The sequence below is a fragment of the Lissotriton vulgaris genome, chromosome 1_1 (assembly GCF_964263255.1).
Source record: "Lissotriton vulgaris chromosome 1_1, aLisVul1.2, whole genome shotgun sequence".
NCBI lineage: Eukaryota > Metazoa > Chordata > Amphibia > Caudata > Salamandridae > Lissotriton > Lissotriton vulgaris.
In genome coordinates, this window is record NC_141685.1 from 183,577,219 (window position 1) to 183,598,510 (window position 21,292).

The window sequence follows — 21,292 nt, forward strand, 5'->3', positions numbered from 1 at the left end:
CTCTCCCAATTCACATGTGATGTTGTTGTCCAGTGGAAAGAGCAAGCTACTTCTGGGTAAACTATTACAACGGGGGAGTTACACACCCGGATGAGGGCTGTATAACTCTGCTGGGGTCTGTATTTCAGGATAGCATCTTGAAAGGTCAGAGTTTTTTTTTTTTTTTTTTTTGGAAGACCTTTATTGCAATTGATACAAGTACACAGCAGCGTGCCTACAACCCATAGAGAGGGCCGGCTGCATCCAACGAGATAGAGAATAAAATGAAGCATACAATCAATGACATCTGGCATTACTGTGCGATATATGCAAGAGCAAACGATAAACCTTGCTCCAGGTACCACTTGTATCTTGTAATAGCATCATACACATTAAACGCGGTCTCATTTTGTAATTTTATATAACTAACAATACAGAACCCCAACATCCCTCCACCCAAACATCCCAGTATTCAGGTCATAGCATTGTCATATATTACAAAAGAGCATAGGTCAAGCAACGTACAATACGCATTTGATCAGGAAATCAGGTGATCAAACCTCGTGGCCCGTGATCGCCCACCCCAGCCTGTAGCACAAGTCATTGGCACACGGTTAAAAGGTCAGAGTTATCACTACATTTTTTTAACAGGGGATTTTAACACTCATGTGTGGGGACATCAGGCAAGGAGGAGTGGAAGCTATGGGCTGTGCACGACAAGCAGGCTTACACATGGAACATACTCCCCAGGGCATTGAGCTTAACTCCATCTTGCTTGAATTTGATCTGACATCTGTAATAAATAAGCTGCCTCCGGGGAAAACAGACATTACTCCCACCTTTATTGGAAGAGGGTGTGAGACCTTTATTGATTTTACCTTTGTATCTACCCCCTTTTACTCTCTGGTTACCGATTTTTCTGTGCAGGCGAGTGAATGCAGTGACCACAACCCCATTTGTGTCTCAACAGGCTGGACCCGAACACTTTGACACACCAAGGTGGGCGTGGGGGGGCTGGTGTCGCCCTTAAAGCGGTGGAAGCAGGAAGGAGCATAACGTGGGGTTGTATTGTCCCACAGCTACTCCATTAGTCCCTTTTAACTCAGTCTCGCAGTGAGTTTGCCACCTGTCTTGATGATGATGCAAGTGCTTCGGAAATCATGGGTGCATTTGGATCCATGTCTACTGTCATAAGGAAGTTACTACAAGCCCCGGGTGGGGGCCGTAAGCAACCAGGTCCACGATGGTTTGACTCACGTGCTCTCACGCTTCCAGGAACCTGAGACTGGCCTTGGGTGTTAAGCACCAAGACCGGGTGGCGGTCAAAGGACTAAGAAGAGCATATAAGGCTGCTCTAGCAACTCGCAAGCCTGCCCTGAAGGAGGAGGCCTGGATCGATTTAGTGGAGGCTAGTACACTGCGTAATAGCTCAAAGTTCTGGGGCATTATTAACAGCCCATTTCTATCTGGAAATAATGCTAATGACTAGAATTACTAAATGCTCATGTCACAGAGGATGATTGGGTACATAATTTCGAGAGTATCTTCCAGTCGGATACCCCTCCAATTGAGGGGCAGGAAAGGGTGGAAGGCAAGTCAGAACTTATTTTCACCATGAAAGAGGTGAGAGGCGGTATTCTGGGTCTGTCTAAAAACAAGGCCCACGTGCCAGATGGAATCCCGCCAGATCTCTACATCGCCCACATGAAAACCTGGGTGCCTGTCCTCACAACTGTTATCAATGCTGCAGTCCAGGTTGGCCGCTCAGATTCTTGGGCTTTATATAGTCCCGGCATTTAAAAAGTGAGATCGGTACAGTACCTATTGTTTTAGGCTCATTTCTCTGTGGTGAAGGTGGTGGGCCACATGGTACTTGACACACTTGTATCTTGGGTTGATGAAAACAACTTTTTATCCGATATCCAAAACGGCTTTCGCCCAGGTCGTTCCACTGTGGAACAGTGTTTGAACCTGTACATGGTTCTGAACAAATACACTGTGGCTCGTTCCAGCCCCATATACCTAGCCTTCATGGACCAGTCCTCATTATTCCACTGGGTCAATAGGTCCAAGCTGTGGCAGTTGATGACCTCCATTGGCATTGACAGTAACATCATTTTATTTCTGAGGGATCTTCACCGTGATTCAACCGCGGTTGTCTGCTATTCAAAGGACCTGAAAGTGTCCAGTCTGCTTGACATCAAGAGAGGGATGTGTCATGGGTGCATTTTAGCACCCGTTCTTTTTAACCTATATATTAATTCCTTAGCCAAGGCCCTTTTGGCCACAAATGTGGATTGTCCCCAGGTAGGCAAGTGTAGCCTACCAGTCCTTCTATACGCGGATGACGCAGTCCTCTTGGCGAGGACAGCTAGGGGCCTACAACTTCTCGTAAAGCTAAACAGTTCACTTTTAAACTCGGACTTTTGTCAATACCGAAGACCAATGTTTTCTCCTATTTGGGAGTTGTGTTTGGCGATTCCTTGAGTTGGTGCCCTTTGCTTACTTGGAAGAAAGGGGATCTAGTGAAAGCTTTTGCAGCTGTTTTTAACTTTGCTAGCAGAGTGGGAGGGAAGCCAATAGGGTCTCTTTTGCAGATATATGAAGCTAAATATATCTCAAAGGTTAGTTATGGGAGTGAGATATTGGGCCACATTGGGGTAGGGGCAGAGCAAAGTGCTGAAAACTCTTTCCTGCGATGGGCCTTTCAGTCCCACAAAGCACCCCATTTTATGTCGTGCATGAAGAGTTGGGGATGCCTTTCCTCTCAGATGTACTGACTTTCCGTCCCCTGGCTTTGTGGCTTAATATTTGGGCTAGGTAAGAAAATACAATTCGCAAAGATGTCCTATGGGAATGCCTTTCACTTGACCGTGTCTCGCGCATCCGATGGCTCCAGTATATAAGAGTAGGCCTTACCAGGGTAGGTGGGAACTATTCGCTAACCCGGAGCGCATATGTAAGAGGGACCTTTCTCTGGTCCAAGAGTGTTTTTTAAGAATGAGCCGCTGTGATAGAGAGGGAAATGAGCTGTGTTAGCCTAGTGTGCGTAAGTACATCGTGTCAAAAACTGTACCAACCAATGAACCTTATCTTCTAGGGTTTAAAAGCATCCATGATCATTTTCTAGTGACCCGGTTTCAGCTCAACCTCTTCCATTACCTCTTGGCACACCCTTGCAGCTTCCACAGAGGCCAGTGCCTCATGCCCTGTGGCTGCAACGGTGTGTCTCCTCAGGACATGATGCACTTTATAATGTTTTGTAGTTTTTATGCTGTCCCTAGAAAGTTATTGATTATTCCCATTCTCAAAAAAGCGGGTTTTAGGCAGGTGAGACCAACTCTTATCTTTTTACAACTTTTTACTGGTTGCTGTTAGACTCAGGTCAAGCTGAGATTAACTTCTGTACTGTAATTCATGCATTTTTATCTTGTGTTTTGATGAACTTAGACATATTATATTTGTCAATCTGTAACTTGGAAGATGTTTTATCATTTTATATATGACTTTTATTGTTTTCTTTTATAAAACCGAATAAGGTAGGTTGATAAAAATCACTAGGGGATTCATTTTCAGGGTAGCATGGTATCCCTCACAATAACTCCAGGAGTCACAGTCCACACAATGTACATGCTTTGTTCCCCCTACTTCCAACCTTACATATACCCCCAATCACCTGCCCAAACCTCCCCCTGATGATGCCAATGTGGTCCTCCGTCATCCCGCAGACCATATTTTTGGCCCCTTTGAAAGTTCCCATACAATAAAAATGCTGCAGTTGTAAATACATATAAACTACCATTTGTTGTGTTTGAAACATTTTATTGAATAATAAAACCTAATAAACATAAGCTGATTATTAAAGCAAAACAAAACATAAGTTGCTATGCACATAAGAGACAAAATGTGTACATAAAAATCAAAATACTGTAACAAAGCAAAGTTATGTAGAGCACAATTCTTAATTTCGGGTAAACTAGAAAGTTCAACAATAGAAACGTTCATAAAGAACAGGAAATACTAATTATTTTCCTTAAGCAATAAAGTCTGCACACTAAAATACTAAGAGAAATATACTGAACAATGAACATTTCATATGGAAATAGAATTCAATTTGAATATTTTAACCTCCTCAGCCTTATTTGACTCATGATTACAACCTGACTGCTTTCTGGAAAAGAACCACCTCATGGGGTTCAAAATCACATCTTTTCCAACAATAGGATTCAAATGATAAACTTGAATTTCAATTCAAGTTATTGATTTAGGCCTTTTTGGAGATCAACAATTTTAAGTATATACAAAATCCAGATACATTTGTGAAATTGTCACCTAAACTTTAATTCAATCCACCTTCTAATCAAACACTTCCAGCACGCATCACAGGATCACTTGTTGTTATCTTCCTAATTAGTGATAATTTTTCGGATGGCAACAACAATAAATATGTTTAGAATGTTACCTCCGAAAGCAAAAACATACCATTTCTGAATCATGATGCACAATAAAATGTAGGAACAGAATGGCATCTTTTGGTGTAGCATTCATTAAGGTTTGACCAGGCTTGAAACTAGAATTCCTGAACTTTTGGACATTTAAATGTCATATTTCAAAAGAGTTCAAACAGCCAGCACGAGCTCCGCGAAAAATAGAAGATGAGTGAAGATGTGCTGATAAGTAATCTATTGATGAAAAATACAGTGTTCAGGCAATGCTTGTGGATATAATCTATTCAGATTTTAACTCCATAGTTTGTTCAATAAATTGACTGAGCATAATACTTGAAGGTCCATCTGTCAGATCAGTTCTATTACAGTTTTAGTTGCGATAACACTAATAGAGATCATTGATAAATAGGTTTTAAAAGCCATGGGTGGAATTGATCCTTGGTCTAAATCTAGATTATTGTCTGCAATAGACACCAGTACAAACAAATCAAATCTAAAAGGATTGAATATGCTTATTATAGTGGTTTAGAGTAAACCCAGAAGACACACATTGTTCCTAAAACTCAGAAGATGTATCTAAAGATTATGATTACATCCTATTTTATGTCCAGAGACTGTTTTCCTGTTTAAGTTACAACATTTGCAAATATATTTAACAAAGCATTAAAGCTGGATGTCAGAAATTCTGTCTTTAAGTATTGTGTAAGAGTTACGTGTGATGGTTTTTATTTGATCTGAAGCAACACTAACACTAAATAGGTACATGTACAGGTTATCATTCAACTAACATTATTATCAAACTTAATTTGGAGGAAATTGAGAAAAATTGCCTCATGTACCAAGGGTTTTATTGTTAAAAAAAATCCACTGGTTCAGTATTTCACAGAGTTTGGAAATGCTAAACCCCTTTTAGAAATGTACTAAGCCCATTTAACAATTCAGAATTTGGAAGGGGAATGTTAATAGTTTACCTTCTTAATATTAAATACATCCTTAAGGTATGTATTAAACTTTGAAACCATATGTGGGCTGAAAAACAGTAACAGGAGGTAGTAACCCAAGGGGACATTTGTAAATCTGAAAGTAAAATGGGGTGCATTAAAAAATTCCATTATTTAAAAGCAATCACAGACACAGTAGTGTGCTGACTCTACAAGCAACCACTTTTTACTAAATGGATTATTAGTACATGAACCTCAGTATTTCCTATATTGCTGACATTTAGTCTCTAATATTTTTGTAATGTTGTGTAAATATGTGTTTCTGTTATTTCAATATTGTCATGAAATGTACCTATTCTTTTTGTCAAACATATTGAAATATCTTTATCACAATTTTTGGGGCTTTCTAAAAAGTGTTTCCATTCTCTAACTTGAAGCTTCCTAAGAAAAATACTGACGCCAGTTCCTGGTTTCTCCTAGATCATTTAGCTATCTCACTAAACAAGCACAATATTGATTTGTGAGCGGTGGTTATTGTAGTCATACGCACTGGGGTTAGTTCAGAAAAGACCAATATAGAACTTCCTTTATATTTAGAAATAATACTTGCAAAATTTATGTTCAATAATTTCAGATAATTTACTGATAAATATATCAGATAAAGAACACCCTAATTTCTTATACCTTGTGGTATCAAAAATCTGCTAGAATTAACAGACTTCTCTTCTAGATAAATCCAGGTATGAGAAGTTATTAAATGCGATTATCAACTTTCCGTTATTTTAACACATTTTCTCAGTGCACAGAGTATTTCCACTACATAGATCACAACATTTCATGCAATGGTCTGTGCTTGAACGTACAATGAAGGGGTAAAAATGTATTTCTACCACAAACAAGAAACCCTTGGGTCTATGAGGATTACTTTTGCAAATGAAGACCTAGCTAAGATGAAATATCCCTCTAAAGGGAAGATTTCCCTCACCCACCATAGTTGGCATGCTTCCTTATTGGGAATCTCCTTGCACCGTGATACAACCCCCTCACTGAGAGGAAGGAGTTCAGGCATATTTTGTTATAGAGAAAGGTATAACTAAAAACCACAATAATGAGCTCAGGGTAGTGGGGGCAGCAGAGTGAAAGTTAAAACTGGCTAAGTGTTTAGCCATGCAGATCAAGTAACAATGTGAAATAATTTCTATTAAAAAAAAGAAGACTATAAACTAAGCTAGACGTGACTTTATAACTGGTTAATCAAACGTTTCTGGAGGTTTAGTATATATAAACAACTCCTTCTTTCTATGGTGTGTCATAAAATTGATGCTCTAAATTTTGGTAAGAGTACACAATGTCAAAAAATTCAATACTGCTTTTATATAAATTTACTTTTAAAAGCTTGAAGTAAAAGACAATTCTAAGTGGCATTTGGTTATGAGTAGGCGCTAATGACTATTTACGGATGACAATGTAGTTAGTATTTTTTGTATAAGATGTGTTAAAAGTAGGGGTAGGGAAAATGGCTATTTTGGCCAAAGGCTCCCCTTTCTATATGCATGCCAGTTTTAATTTGTAAACAGAATCACAATTTTTTATGTGGTAAACTGTAATGTTAGATGAATCTATTTTACTCTGATAAGCAAGGGATGACGATGAACCGTTTTTTTGTCCCTGGTTTTAAATGGAAAAAGGTTGGAACAGACGAGGTGTTGGTTGACTTTGCCTCAGAAAATGGTTGTTTCCCGCATGCTGCTTTCATGAGACTTAAATCCCTTCAGTGGAAGAGGCGGCTGCATGCCTGCATATATGGCCAGATCAGTACTTGTCTGTTTCGGTTCTACAGTAGGGCTAGAATAGAAGCTGTTAAGGGCTTCCCATTGGTGCAGCAACTAGAGTGGCACCTGCTCCCAGATGCCTTAAAGGCCCACTGAACCCTGATAACTGCTGTTTGTCACAGTTCAAAACAGAGGCCTGATGGGCCCACAGAACAATGATTATTGCTGTTTTCCACAGTCCAAACAGAGGGCAGGGGTCACATTTTCTTTCTTGCCTTGGGGCCCAGGGCACACTGGCTAGGCCACTGGTTAAGGATGCGGCAGGGAAAAGGTGGCGAGACAGGTGGATTATTTAAACAGCTCGATGATGACTTCATGCCTGGGTATTAAAGTATTCATTGCAATTAAAGACTGAAGCAGGAATAGATCTCATAATATAGGAAGGCCTATGTACAAATGCAGCTCGATTAACGGCTGCCTTTTTACTTCTCACTTCTCACCTCTCCTAATTTACAGTTTTATTTTAGATGCAGACTTAAATTGTGACCTATTAATATGTTTATCTATCTTTAGGTTCCAAATGACCCATCTTTTCCATATGCAAGTATCAGACAGGTCGGGAAAGCCTAATGGCTTTGAACTTGATAAAGCCATATTAATCACTGTATTGAAATGCAAATGGCACGCAGAGGTGTAATCTACGTAATCCCATTATGTTCAGGGTACGGGAGGGTGTTGAGGGCATAAAGCACTTTGACAAAAACATTGCTGCCACCGTAGAAATTCAATCTTCCTTGTCCTACCCTAGTATACAAGTAGTACCACATTCTTTTTATACCTGAATTAAAACACAAAATAATACCGTATTTAAAGGCCCAGTTCAGAATTACATGGAAGGTGCACTATCCCAGACTACACAACGATGCAGTCTTTAGTGGGTGCTATCATCCCACACAGGGGGAGTACACCAGATTATGCTGGAAAAAGCATGTGGTGCCCCAACGTAGGTACAGTCGTAAACCACCAGTCTGCTTACAAAGTTAAAGTGTCTGGGAGCTATTAAACGAGGAGGCCCGTTTCCCCTGCAGGTGGTTGGGGTCTGTCACCATCCTGTCAGGTGGGGGAATACAATCAGTGCGCCTCCTGACTGCTTGTTTGTCCTTTCACCCGTGTCAGTAATACAGTGCAGTCGCAAGACAAAAGGTTTTCCCACATTTGAAAGTGGCCATGCCCAATACAAAGGAAAACATGCCTGCTTAGAATCTCTCCTACGTGATCCAAGCTACATAAAGGGCTATGGAAGTGTCTGCAGCCTCTTCTGTAGAACAAAAGCCAAAATGCCCATGGGATGCAGAAAGAGGGTGCATTCTGATGCTTCATTATGTACGAGGACCTTTGGCGTTCGTCTGTACTTAGCTAGTGACAGAGTTAGTGGAGTGTTTATTGCCCTCTATGTCACTCTACTTCTAAGCACCTAATACAGCTTGTACTGTGGTTACTGTCATCTGTTCACCTACATTATGCTTAATATAAATAGTGCACAATTTCGGCGTTTGTGTCTGCCTAGAACCTGGACCTGATACAAATAGCAGAACCTACAAGTTGGATGGTACAATTCAACAAGAGTCTAGGATACTCCAGCACAGATGACTTTGCATCAACATTACGGGGCATCAGTCTTGATGGCAAGCCAACTTTGTATACATTATTATCAGAGACTATACTTGCCTCTTGGATACAACTTTACAACAGAATTGTTATGAATTTTCGTACAGTTGTATTTATAGAATAAAACAACCTACCCACCATAATTGATCTATCTATTCATCTTTTTGGGTTCTGGAGTAGCATGCTACTCGCTGAAAAGCACTTCAACACTACATATGGGGTAGAAAGCGCTATATAAATGCAAAACCTTCCCTCTTCTATCCCCCCCACTCTCTTTTTCAACCCAACTAACAGACCAACATGTCCAGCTCTCAAATACATTTTATATTTCCCTACACTAATTCACCACTAATCATTTTTGGATCCTGGAGTAGCGTGCTACTCGCCGAAAAAGCGCTTCAAATTGACCCTAACGCACTCCGCTGCTCGCAGAACTCTGCGTTGAGCGGTTGAGTTTTTTTTACACTTTGCGGAGTTCTTCAATGCGGAACACCGCCTAGGCCTAATCTTATCATGAAAATCTAGATTTCAGTCATATGTAAAGAAACAAGTGTGAGTAGAAACCTTTTGGGTGGAGAAAATTTAAGACATTAATATTGTGAATTTTTTGTTCATTAGTTGATGTTTGCAAGTACGAACCCTTCTCTGTGTCAAGTAAAGACCTTGAGAGTTTTGTAACTTTCAGACACTCAAATTGTGGATTTTGTTGCAATTAAAACATTTTCAAGGCCTGAAATTTCTTTGGAGGTTGCATGCGGGCAACCTAAGTTACCCTGCAAGAGTTTCTTGATGAATCCTATTGCAACTACAATATGTGCTCTCTCATGTAAAGTCAGGTTGTTAGAAGCTTTTCTGCAACTCAAGATATGCCTTACTTTTCACATGGTGGGAGTGCATTTCTCATGTTAAGTGAGATCTCCTTTCTGAGTATAACGTTTCTGGCTTTCCCCTCCTGTATAAGGCTTTAGTCCAGTGTGAATTCTCTCATGTGAAATGACATTGTATTCGTGAATAAACCTTATCTGACATTCCGAACACACATAAGGCTTTTTTCTCCCTTGTGAGTTTGCTCCTGACAAGTGAGAAGTAATTTGTGACCAAAACTTTGCTTGCATTTCGAGCACTCATAAGGTTTTTCCCCAGAGTGGGATCTCTCATGAAGCATAACACTGTCTTTCAGATTCAAGCTTTTATGGCATAAGGATTTTCTCCAGTGTGGAGTTTCTCATGGTGAGATAGCGTTTTTCTCTGCAGCTTTTCTGGCATTCAGAGCACTCATAAGGTTTTCATCAGAATGGAGTTGATTATGGTTAGTAAGGCTGTGCCTATCAAAAAATAGGAATTTCTGGCATTCACAGCATTGGTAATGTTTTTTCATTGTGTGCGTCTGCTCATTTAGAGTGAGATTGCATTTTAAATTGATGCTTTTCTGGCACTTGGAGCACTGAATTATTTTTGTTGGTGTGTTTTCTTATGGTGCATGTAACCATCACTACCTCTGAATCTTTTCTGACATTTAGAGCACTGATAATGTTTTTCCCCCAGTGTGGATTCTCACATGTGCAGTGAGATCAGATTTACAGCTGAAACATTTTTGGCATTCGGAGCACTGATAAGGTTTTTCCCCAGTGTGGGTTCTTATATGGTGAGTGAGATTGATTTTTTCACTGAAACATTTGTGACATTCAATGCACTGATAAGGTTTTTCCCCAGTGTGGGTTCTTGTATGCCGAGTGAGTATTCTTTTTTCACTGAAACATTTCTGACATTCAATGCACTGATAAGGTTTTTCCCCAGTGTGGGTTCTTGTATGTGTAGTGAGCATTCTTTTTTCACTGAAACATTTCTGGCATTCAATGCACTGATAAGGTTTTTCCCCAGTGTGGATTCTTATGTGCCGTGTGAGATTACTTTTTATACTGAAACATTTCTTGCATTCAGAGCACTGATAAGGATGTTCCACAGAATGGGTTATTGAATGTTGAGAAAGACTTTGTTGGTTACAAAACCTTTCCTGGCATTCAGAGCACTGATAAGGGTTTTCCCCAGTGTGGATTCTGATGTGCTGTGTGAGTCTACTTTTTAAACTGAAACATTTCTGGCATTCAGGGCACTGATAAGGTTTTTCCCCAGTGTGGATTCTTATGTGCCGTGTGAGACTACTTTTTAAATTGAAACATTTCTGGCATTCAGAGCACGTATAAGGTTTTTCCCCAGTGTGGTTCATTGCATGTTGAGAAAGACTTTGTTTTTTACAAAACCTTTTCTGGCATTCAGAGCACTGATAAGGTTTTTCCCCAGTGTGGATTCTTGTATGTTGATTGAGTCTTTTTTTTACCCTGAAACATTTCTGGCATTCAGAGCACTGAAAAGGTTTCTCCCCAGTGTGGGTTCTTATATGAAGAGTGAGACTGTTTTTGTCAATGAAACATTTCTGGCATTCCGAGCACTGATAAGGTTTCTCTCCAGTGTGAGTTCTTCTATGCCGAGTGAGATGGGTTAAGGCATTGAAACATTTCTGGCAATCTGTGCACTGATAAGGTTTTACCCCAGTGTGGGTTAATACATGTTGAAAAAGACTTTGTTTTTGACTAAACCTTTTCTGGCATTCAGAGCACTGATAAGGTTTTTCCCCAGTGTGGGTTAATACATGTTGAGAAAGACTTTGTTTTGTACGAAACCTTTTCTGGCATTCAGAGCACTGATAAGGTTTTTCCCCAGTGTGGGTCCTTATATGTACATTAAGGTCTCTTTTATTACTGAAATATTTCTGGCATTCAGAGCACTGGTAAGGTTTTTCCACAGAGTGGGTTAATACATGTCGAGAAAGACATTGTTTGTTACAAAACCTTTTCAGGCATTCAGAGCACTGATAAGGTTTGTCCCCAGTGTGGATTCTCATATGTTCAGTGAGATAAGATGTAAAGCTGAAACTTTTTTGGCATTCAGAGCACTGAGAATGGTTTTCCCCAGTGTGCATTTTCTCAAATTCAGTGAGATGAGATTTATGGCCGAATCTTTTTTGGCACAGGTAACTTTTTTCCCCAACTTGGGTTACTTTGCTTTGATTGAGGCGAGTTTTAACACTGAATTTGTTCTCACAGCCCGTGTTTTTATAATGTGTATTCCTTGAGTTAATGTCTCTACATTTAGTTTTCTCTTGCTTATATGCCACGGTAAGAGTGAACCCGATTTTAGAGTCGGGCTTGTTTAGATAATGTTCAGCATTTATCTTTAAACGAAATTGCGTGTAATCTTCTTAACACTTAAATTGAGAAAAATATGTCTGGATGCAGCCCTTTAAAACCTGTTGAAATGTTTCTAGCAAATAACAGTCTTTTGGTTATAGCCTCTCCGGCAGCAACTTATTTTGTGACTGAAGTTTTTCTCAAATCTATTTGTATAGGTTCTTAGCAATGCAGTGATAAGGTGTTAGTCTGATATGTAATGATTAAACTGCTAAGTACCTTTTTGCACTGGCGTAATGGCAGTAACTGAGAACATTAGAACATGCACAGTAATATTGTGTCTCACCAGTCGCAGAACATCAGTTTCTTTTACCCTTTCTATGTTTGGTGGAAGGTTAAGGATTGCAGTTCTGAAGACGAGGATTTATTTACATTAGCTATAGCGCAACGGTGCTCATTTAATCTATTTTTATATTTAACAGTTTTACATATCACTCCTTCACAACAGATAATGTTGAGGCAATTTACATAGAATTACAGAACAGTACACAATAAAAAGGAAACAATCTGAGATGGTCATGAACACAATAAAGGGCTGAATTTTTAAGGTTTTCGCCAGAGTGAGCAGAGTGGGTCGTGGTGTTCTATCCAGAGGCAGATAGTCTCAAACTTGCGTAACTGGTTAAAAACGGTTGTTGAACAAAGGTGATTTTCCAATCTTTTGGTTGGTAGCGTGTCAGCTTCGGAGTCTTCTTTAAGTGTCTTTTCTTTGATGGTCTGCAGAAGAAACCTTTTGTTATATCTTTCTTTTATGCAGTGTGTGCTGCCACTCTGGAATTACATGATGCTTTAGATCATGCGTGCTTTAGATGAACGTTATTCTGTCATGCTGAGGCAATTTGTCTTTCTGATAATATTTCAGATGAGGATGTTGTGATTGGTCTTTCTGGCATTATCTCTGATGCTGTGTGGACAGATAGGACTTTGCTCTCGGTTAATGAAATGCAAAATTAGAGACTTCACTTACATGTATAGTACCTTCCTCAGCTCCCACTTCCTCGCCACACCTAGATTTTGGAAATTGTTTAAACTTAGAACGCTGGATGTCAATCAGTTTTTCAAAATTAACCTTCTTATGGCGCTTACATTCAGTTGGCAGGTGCTAAATCTTGCCTTCTTCGTCCGTAATTTCAATCACCTATAGTATTACAATTAAATAGTTAATACATGTAAATATCCCCAAAAATAATTTACAAGCCATATCAATGCAGAATTGCAGAATTTTGAAAGTGTTGAGCTGTTCTTCAGACAGAGCAGAGTGTAGAATGGTAGCCTGAGAGTACTTGGATCTATAAGTGAGGATTTGTAGAATTTCCAACATTTTATTAAGCTCACAAAGGATACATGTACCCTATGGACTTGTAACATAGAATCCCAAAAGCAGACATTAAAGTCATATGGACTGGCACCAAAAAGATATTGAAAATAGAATACTATTAATTAATTTTTAATGTAGATTTCTAGGATGGGAATTTCCCCTCCACGGACAACAGGCGTTTCCCGCTGCCCTGAGTTACCACCTACTTGTATCTGGTATCCTGACTTTTGAGCTCTGGCCTCTGCCGCACGCAAATCTATTGTGTGTTGCGAGGACTATGACGACGAAGTGAGGGAGGTGGCAGACGAGCGAGGCTTCACCGACACCATGACAAACGTCGGAGGAGAGAACGCTGACAACATAATCAATGTAGGTTGAGGAGAAGAGAAGGTGGAAGTCGTCGTCGTAGCAGTGGCGACGGAAGTCATCGTCGACGAGGAACCCATTTTTTAGGCAAATTTGTCTCAGGAAGAGACTTAGATGCCTGAGACTTAGATCTCGGAGGCGTAGAGGGGATAAGTACCCCTTAGAAAGAACAGGAGCCCTTTTTGAGGAAGAAGTCTGGCCTTCATGAGTAGAGGTGTGGTCTTTCTTGAGCACCTTAGCCTTAGCAGATACCATCTGAGCCGCACTAGCCCTCTTCTTAGAGATGACAGTCCTGAGAGCGGAATCACTCTCAACATCTGATAAGGGATTATCCTTAGTCTTGAGTTTCTGTAACCACAGAAGTAGACGTCCCTCTCTGTCTCTTAAAGTCTTTTGAGGAAAAGTCCTGCAGATTTTACAATCATGTTCAGGGTGGAGGCAATAGATACACTTTTTGTGGGGGTCTTCGGAATGAAGCCAGAATTTCCCACAAGACTCACAGTGTCTGATGAGTGACCTTTTTGTAGTAGACAAAGCAGTGAAGCTATTCTGAAGAGTTTCTGAAGTGAAAAGGTAGAGGTGCTGAGCAGAGCTCAGGGAGACTCCCTTCACATGACATGCAGTAGAAAATCTGAGAGCCTGAGCCTCTGAGGAGAAGGTTCCAGAGGGTGCTGTTGCCTGATTGGCTGGAGTTTGTACCATATCTAGTAACTTGGACAAGTTATTAAAGTGACAAGTTTTTTCCTATTAACGTCCATGTTGCAATACTTCCCATTGCTCCTTTAGCTATGCTATTGCTATATTGCTATTCTATGTACCGTGGGAATCCCACTTCAACGACGGGGAATGATTCAAGCATGTGAATCTATGAAAGATACCCCATTACTGGAGAACAGCAGATTTCCCACTACTGAAGCTCTTACCCAAGTTGCTTTAGCCTTAGTAATGTCTCACATTGACTACACTAACTCTTTACTTTGGCATTCCGGCATATCAATCTAAAAGACTGCAACTAGTGCCGATAATGAGGCCTGCACTTCTCAGAGCCTCCAGTTCTTTCCTAAGGTGGATCAGATGATCCTGCCAGGTGGAGCTAACGACAGCAATATTGTGTAGATATGCTGCACTCAAAGATTCCAATAAAGCAAGGCTTAGTTCACCAACCTTTGAAAAGTGGCAGGTGCCTGTTTCAAACCAAAGGGAATTACAGTGAACTGATAATACCCATCTGGGGTTGAAAATGCAGATATATCTTTTGTTACTGGAGTCAGACCTATCTGTCAGTACTCTGATGTGAGATCGAACATACTCAGATACTTGGTAGCTCCCAACCTGTCAATAAGTTCATCTGCCCATGGAATTTGGTAACCATTAAGAGAATGGGGTGACCCAAAAAGTCAAAAGACCTGGGTAATAAATGTTATTCAAAAACAATGGTCTCAGACTATTATTTTAACCCAAGACAAATAAATCAAGTGATTATTTAAACCTTCTCTTAGTTGTGGGACATATCCAACAGATCAGCCCACAATCATGGAATTTGGTATGCATCGCTTTTATCACAGCATTCACGCCCCAATAGTCCACACAAAACCTCATTTCTGTCTTACCATCCTGGTTATGAGGCTTGGAGATTAAGACAACTGGGCAGGTCCAAGGGCTCTCAGAAGGCTTTAGAACTCCCAAATCCAGCATCATGCTCACTTCAGTTTTGATGCTCTCTTTCACATGTTCAGTCTGCCTGTATGTTTTATTCTCGAAAGGTAGGCTTTCATCAGCGTCCACATCATGGATACACCAGCTAGTCTGGCGAGAGGTCCAAAAGAAACGCTCTGCAAACTGATTTAGGACTTGCCTGCAATCAATCTCCTGATGGGCAGGTAGGGTGTCTTACAAGACTGCACCTTCCACTGACCCATCTTTTGGATTGTCGGACAGGTCAGGGACAGGTTCACTCTTAGCTTCCTGGTCCTCATCTGGAAACATGAGCATGGTCACATCTCAAAGAAGAAATTGAATGCACAGTTCCCCTGAATTTAAACAACAAATATATAAGGGAGAGACAGTTGTAAAAACAAAGTGAGTGAAGGCACACAGAAGGGGAATCCTCCTTTCGGAACTAGAGACCTCACACACCCAGCAAGCTAGGTGTCATGCTTCATCATATGGGCTTGCCCCTCGTCGGGTCGGCAGTGCAATACATAAAGGGGCTCTTTGGCGGGGATCTTTTGTTCCTGCCGTATGGTGCTGTGGGTGTGAGGGCCCTAGCGGGAGATTTGGGGAAGGGAAGTGTGTGTAGATGTGCAAGGGTGATTTAAAAAAGTTAGGGTAGTCCACAACTTTCTTTTTTAATTCTGCAGCTTGTCTGTGTATCTTTTATCTGCACCTCACGGACTCCTCACATTTCTCTCGAGAGAAGCTCCTGCCTGCCTCCTACTCATTAGGGTTGTTTCAGTAACTGTTTCTATCACGTGTTCATGTTTCATTGACATGTATTAAAAATACATTGTGTAGCCTTAGCTTTATATACTCCAACTTGCTTTAGAGTGGATGCTCTCGTCCATTGCAAAGACAATCAGGGTTGGATTGGGATTGAAAATCGTCTCGGCATGCAAAAAAAAAATCGGCCCACATTTGAATAATGCCTTTCCACAAATGACTGCTTCGGCGTAATTTTATAATCTTGTAATACTATAAAAAAAAGAAATGCAGCGCGGGGGGGGGGTGCGTGAGGAGGGTTGGGTGAATGGGGGTAAAACATTTTTTACACGTTAGTTTACACTGCTGAAATACACCTGGAAACAAGTGAGGCCACTTCTGCTCAGGCCCCCTGCCCCCACTCAGTATGCACAGGTTAATGGGCCTGCCAGCGAGACTAAGGGAGAGATACCTCTGCCTGTTGCTAAACAGGAGGTAACGAGCGTCCATCTGCCTATAGAAAGGCCGCCCAGACACCCACTGGGCCGCTGGCTGTTCGAACAATAGAGACAGCGCCCAAATCGGCCCCAGACTGCTAAAAAAAGCAGCCCACTGCAGGGACTCGGACACCGGCCCCTCGGGCATTGCCCGAATGCCCACGTTACCAATCCGACGCTGAAGACAATTATCACTTGTTAGTTTGCTTGGCCTTTTGCTATTTTTGCATTACATTTCTGATAGATTTGTTGTGTTTTATTTTACATATCACAAGAGATGACGAGGAAAACGACAGTCCAGTATACCCATTCTTCATATAAATCAACTCACAGTATACTGTTCTGGAGGTTCAGTCCCACAGACATTACCTCTAACTGAACGCAGGCACCCTAGGAAGCATGTGCTTTTCAAACCAGTTGCCCTCTGATACGCTGTCCTCGCTATTGGATAAGTCAGTATGTCCTGAATTTTAGGAGGGTTACCGTATCTAGTGCACTCTGTTAGACAGTGCTCACCTCTGGTAATGAGATGTTAATAGGCACCTTATCACCTATGCACGGTGCAGGGCTTTGAGTTACAGAGCTCCTCACACTGTGGAGAAGATTAGGTCACATTTACCCGTTTTCACATATTTATTCCTGATGAAATGCCAACAGATTGCTCCATGACTACACAAGGCATGAAAAAGTTGACCTGAAGTACAGACCCCAGCTTACCAGCAGGTCCATAGGTGATCGACACTTTCACACAGTGATAGGGGCCATTAGTTCCTCAATTTCTCTGCCACTGTTTTTAATCTCAACATGGACCAGGAAGATCACATTAACTATATTGTGGCAACTGGTCAATAGTTGATCTTATATTCAGACTTCACCAATCTCACATCTAATGACACAACATCCTCTGTCCTACTATGCTCATCCGGCGTACTTAATAAAAGATCTGCGACAAAGTGACCTCTTGTGGTGCCCGCCAGGCATTGTAGCACTGGCCTGGTGAGGAGTATAGCCCAATGATGAAGCATGTCACCTTCAGGTGAGTGAACGCAACTTGACTTAAAAGCACATGCTTCCTAGGGTGTCCGCGTTCAGTTACAGATAATGTCGCTGGGACTGAACCTGCGGAACAGTATACTGTGATTTGACTGTTTTATTTTAACAAATGTACATAACAGATATTGGCCCTTCCTTGCTTCACAAAAATGATCGGATACCTGCCTCGGAGCGCACTTCTTACAGATGAGTACAGGGTTATCATGTTGCTGCTACAAGCTTCTTACCTGTGCGAGTTATCGGGATCGATGCAAGGGGCAGACCCAAACCAGCCACATGTGGAGATCAATGACAAATAGTGAAGAATTAACAGAGCTTCCAAGCAGGTGACCATCACTTTATTGACCTTGAAAATAAAAGACATGTTTTTAGTATTCTGGTGACTCATGACCATAAAAAACAAAGGTTATGAATTCAATATTGTGTCAAATGCTTAAAAAATGGAACTGAATGTGCTGAATCGGATGTTGTTCCAGGTCATGCATGACACCTTCCACCACTATTGCTTATGGGACTTGTAGTTTTGTTTTTCTCATTAAAAGGATGGGCTCTAAAGTCCCAGTGTTCTCAGCGATGTTGGTCAAAATCAGAGGCCTGAGTGAGGGTGAAGCATGACACTGCTCTGCTTAGCAGTGAGATGAATGACAGTTCCCCAGCTCTTCCATTCTTTGAACTACAGAGGCTCGTTGGCCCTTCATATTTTTTTGCAACGACAAAGAAACTTTTATTGCAGCTTCTGTCAACTGAAGAGATAAAACGCCTGGGCGTGTTTCATTAACTACTGACAAACATGAACAATCAAGAACATGAGTTTCTGGAAAATTATCAAGCACCCAATCAGAATCAGCCGCCCTTCACACCCAGGAAATCCTACTCTATGGCAGGGTGCTGCCTGCCACTATATATTGCAGGTTACTTCCAACATAATCTGATTTGTACATACATACTCCAGGGTGCTGCCAGCTATCGGGTCTGCACACAGCAGTCTGGAGCCACTCAGGAAGGAGGTAAGCTCTTCATTTCATCTTAAGCCCTTAGGTTACATTCACAGCCTGATTTGTCCGGAGAACTTTTTCCATGCTCTAACTAGCCCGTCATAGTCTGTGTTGTGTGCTGGGTGATGCCTGGCATCTTATTATCGTTGGCGGATGGATGAAGCTCTGATAGGAGCTACTACAAGAAGAGCAGAGAAACAGGACCACAGATCGCCACAGAGCGACAACTTCCCAGAAGCTGAAGAAAGAACTCTGGAACAGCAAACCTCCTACACCCTGGAGATTTTCCAGGATAAGCAAATGATGGTAATGAAATGCAAACTGCAGCATTAAGGTGATACACTACATCATTCCCTTTCAACCGAAGATAACAGCCTACAAGAAAAAACTAACCAAAAAGCATCAAAACTAGAAGATGCATTTCCAAATGCTTCAAAAGAGAAACAGTTAATACAAATGAACAATATTAAACTTTGTTGGTACCTTAGTAATGTGCTTACTTCTTGGCTTCACTCCATCTGCAGCAATAACGCTCTGAAAGGAGAAATTACTGCTATGAGTCTCAGAGTCTTCAGTATTACTGGTCTCAGTCACGAAGACTGTGGTGTCGGAAGATAACTTTCTCTTATTTGGCTTTATAGTTCCACCAGTCACGCCATCACTTTCAGCAGACACGCTACAGTCGGCAGCATCATAACTTCAGGCAGACCAGCAATGCTGATCTCACCACTCACACTGGTTGAATATTCAACAAGTAAGGTCTCGGCTTACCAAGTAGAACAAAAGAATAGGGTCTCACAACCATACCCCGAGCCACAGTTAGCCCTGCCACCACTTGAGCACACCCAAACACCTCAGCACTTAAGCACCAGTCCCAGGAGAGACCATCTGTGAAGTCCTTGTTAACTTGCACCACTCCTGGGTCAGCACAAGCAGCATCATGGACAGCATCTAACACCGCTGACACAAACATTCATGAATATCCAAATCCTCATCACCCAAACTACCCAAAAATGTATTTCTAGATAAGCAGCCAGCCCTGTAGTGTCTGTCTCTGTGCACTAATTTGATGTTAAAGTTGTAATTTTAAAAACATCCTTAGCAACATTTCAGAGGCCTTTCTGACACCATTAGCATTAATGTTTCAAAGCAAAGGACTGTGTTCTGTGAACTTTAAAAGATGAATGCCCCAGACCTCTTCTGGACATTAACAAGCATTTATTTGCAATGCAATAGGTCTCGCGATTGCGAGATTTAGAGCTATTGGCACTGTAAATGACAAGGCCTTTTATTTACGTATTAAAAACAAAAACATAGATAAAAGCAATTGTCATTTACAATGCCAATAGCTCAACCTCGCGTAAATGCGAGACCCCTTGCATGCAAATGCTTGTTTGTTGTGAGCCCTGCTGGATGCTCCGCGTTTCATTCATGCAGGGGCAGGGCTCACTTCACACCTCACACCAGTTCAAGCATCTGCAATTATCGCGCAGATGCGGTGAATAGGATAAGGGAAAGAGTTGCCAGCAAAGGAAAGCTGATCACGGCCACAAACTCTGCCCTGCCCAGTCTGCTGCAACTGAAAGGGATACGGGGGTCATATTTCCCCTTCAGCCCATGGCCCCGACTCTGACTTGAGCTGCACCACGGTTGCACACCCCGAGGGAGAGTGTTTCCCACCTGTAAGTGGTACAATGGCACATTTTCAAAAGGATGATGGCCTCCTGGGGGGCCAGTCGTAGTTAGAAGGCCGCGGTGCCATGGGCAGCTGCCCACATTGGCCACGCCTAGCGCTGGCCCTGCCAGGGATCCTGCCCGGTGGATATCTTGCCCCTTCATCTCTTATCTTACCTCTCACGTGGACTCAACTGGTATTCAAAATACGCCTGGCCCTCATTCACGTGAGGGGTCTCGCCTGAGTAGGAGACCACCTTTAGACAGCTGATCTCCAGCCTCCTAGCCAGGACGCCCCCTAGAGCTGACCTACCCCCTGCTGGCCACAGAGGCACATAATCCTCTGAACCTAGTGTCCCCTTGCAACTATGTCCTATTGAACTGTGTACCCGCTGTATTATAATTTGTAATTGCTGGCAGTCTTGCTGCATTCCTTGCCATCTTTTTGTCCTCTTAGCCCTGATTTATGTTTTGCTTTGCCGCTCTTCCGTTCCTTGTATTCTTACTTTCTTATTGTACTTTGTACTTACCAAAATAAAAACATTCATTTAAAAAAAGAGAAAAGACTATCAACTTGGGACAAACATAAGGGTATATTATATTTTCAAAGAAGTAGAAATGTTGGGTAATGTCGTCTTACTGGAGAATGATCCAATGTGACGTTAACAACGCATTGCTATAGTGGAAGTCGGAGTGTGGCAGGGTTGGAGGACACTGAAAGAAGAATAGAGAGTTTGAACAAGCTAACGCACAGAATCACAGCGCTCCTCAGCAGAGAATTTGGATATCCTCTGCAGCATCCCAACCCTTTCCTTTATTTAAAATACATTTTCCAGTTTTAAGAGAGCGCAAACGTCAGATGAGTACACTGAATGTCTTGTTACACCCTATTCTCCCATGAGATATTCGATCAGC

At 41.5% G+C, this 21,292-nt stretch overlaps 1 protein-coding gene across 2 annotated transcripts in view; it reads right to left on the bottom strand.

Moving 5' to 3' along the window:
- Positions 1-3,691: 3,691 nt before the first annotated feature.
- Positions 3,692-21,292, bottom strand: part of LOC147738097 (uncharacterized) — a 52,703-nt gene continuing 35,102 nt past the window's right edge. Inside the window, exons 2-4 of one of the 2 annotated variants that reach the window (XM_086952128.1) lie at positions 19,187-19,237; positions 17,936-18,054; positions 3,692-13,194 (exon numbers count right to left, since the gene is read on the bottom strand). In XM_086952128.1, the coding sequence (XP_086808254.1) occupies positions 10,325-11,788 (1,464 nt within the window). In that variant the 5' untranslated portion in view covers positions 11,789-13,194; positions 17,936-18,054; positions 19,187-19,237 and the 3' untranslated portion in view covers positions 3,692-10,324. The remainder of the gene's footprint in view (positions 13,195-17,935; positions 18,055-19,186; positions 19,238-21,292) is intronic. The other variant, XM_086952129.1, reaches the window with a different exon arrangement.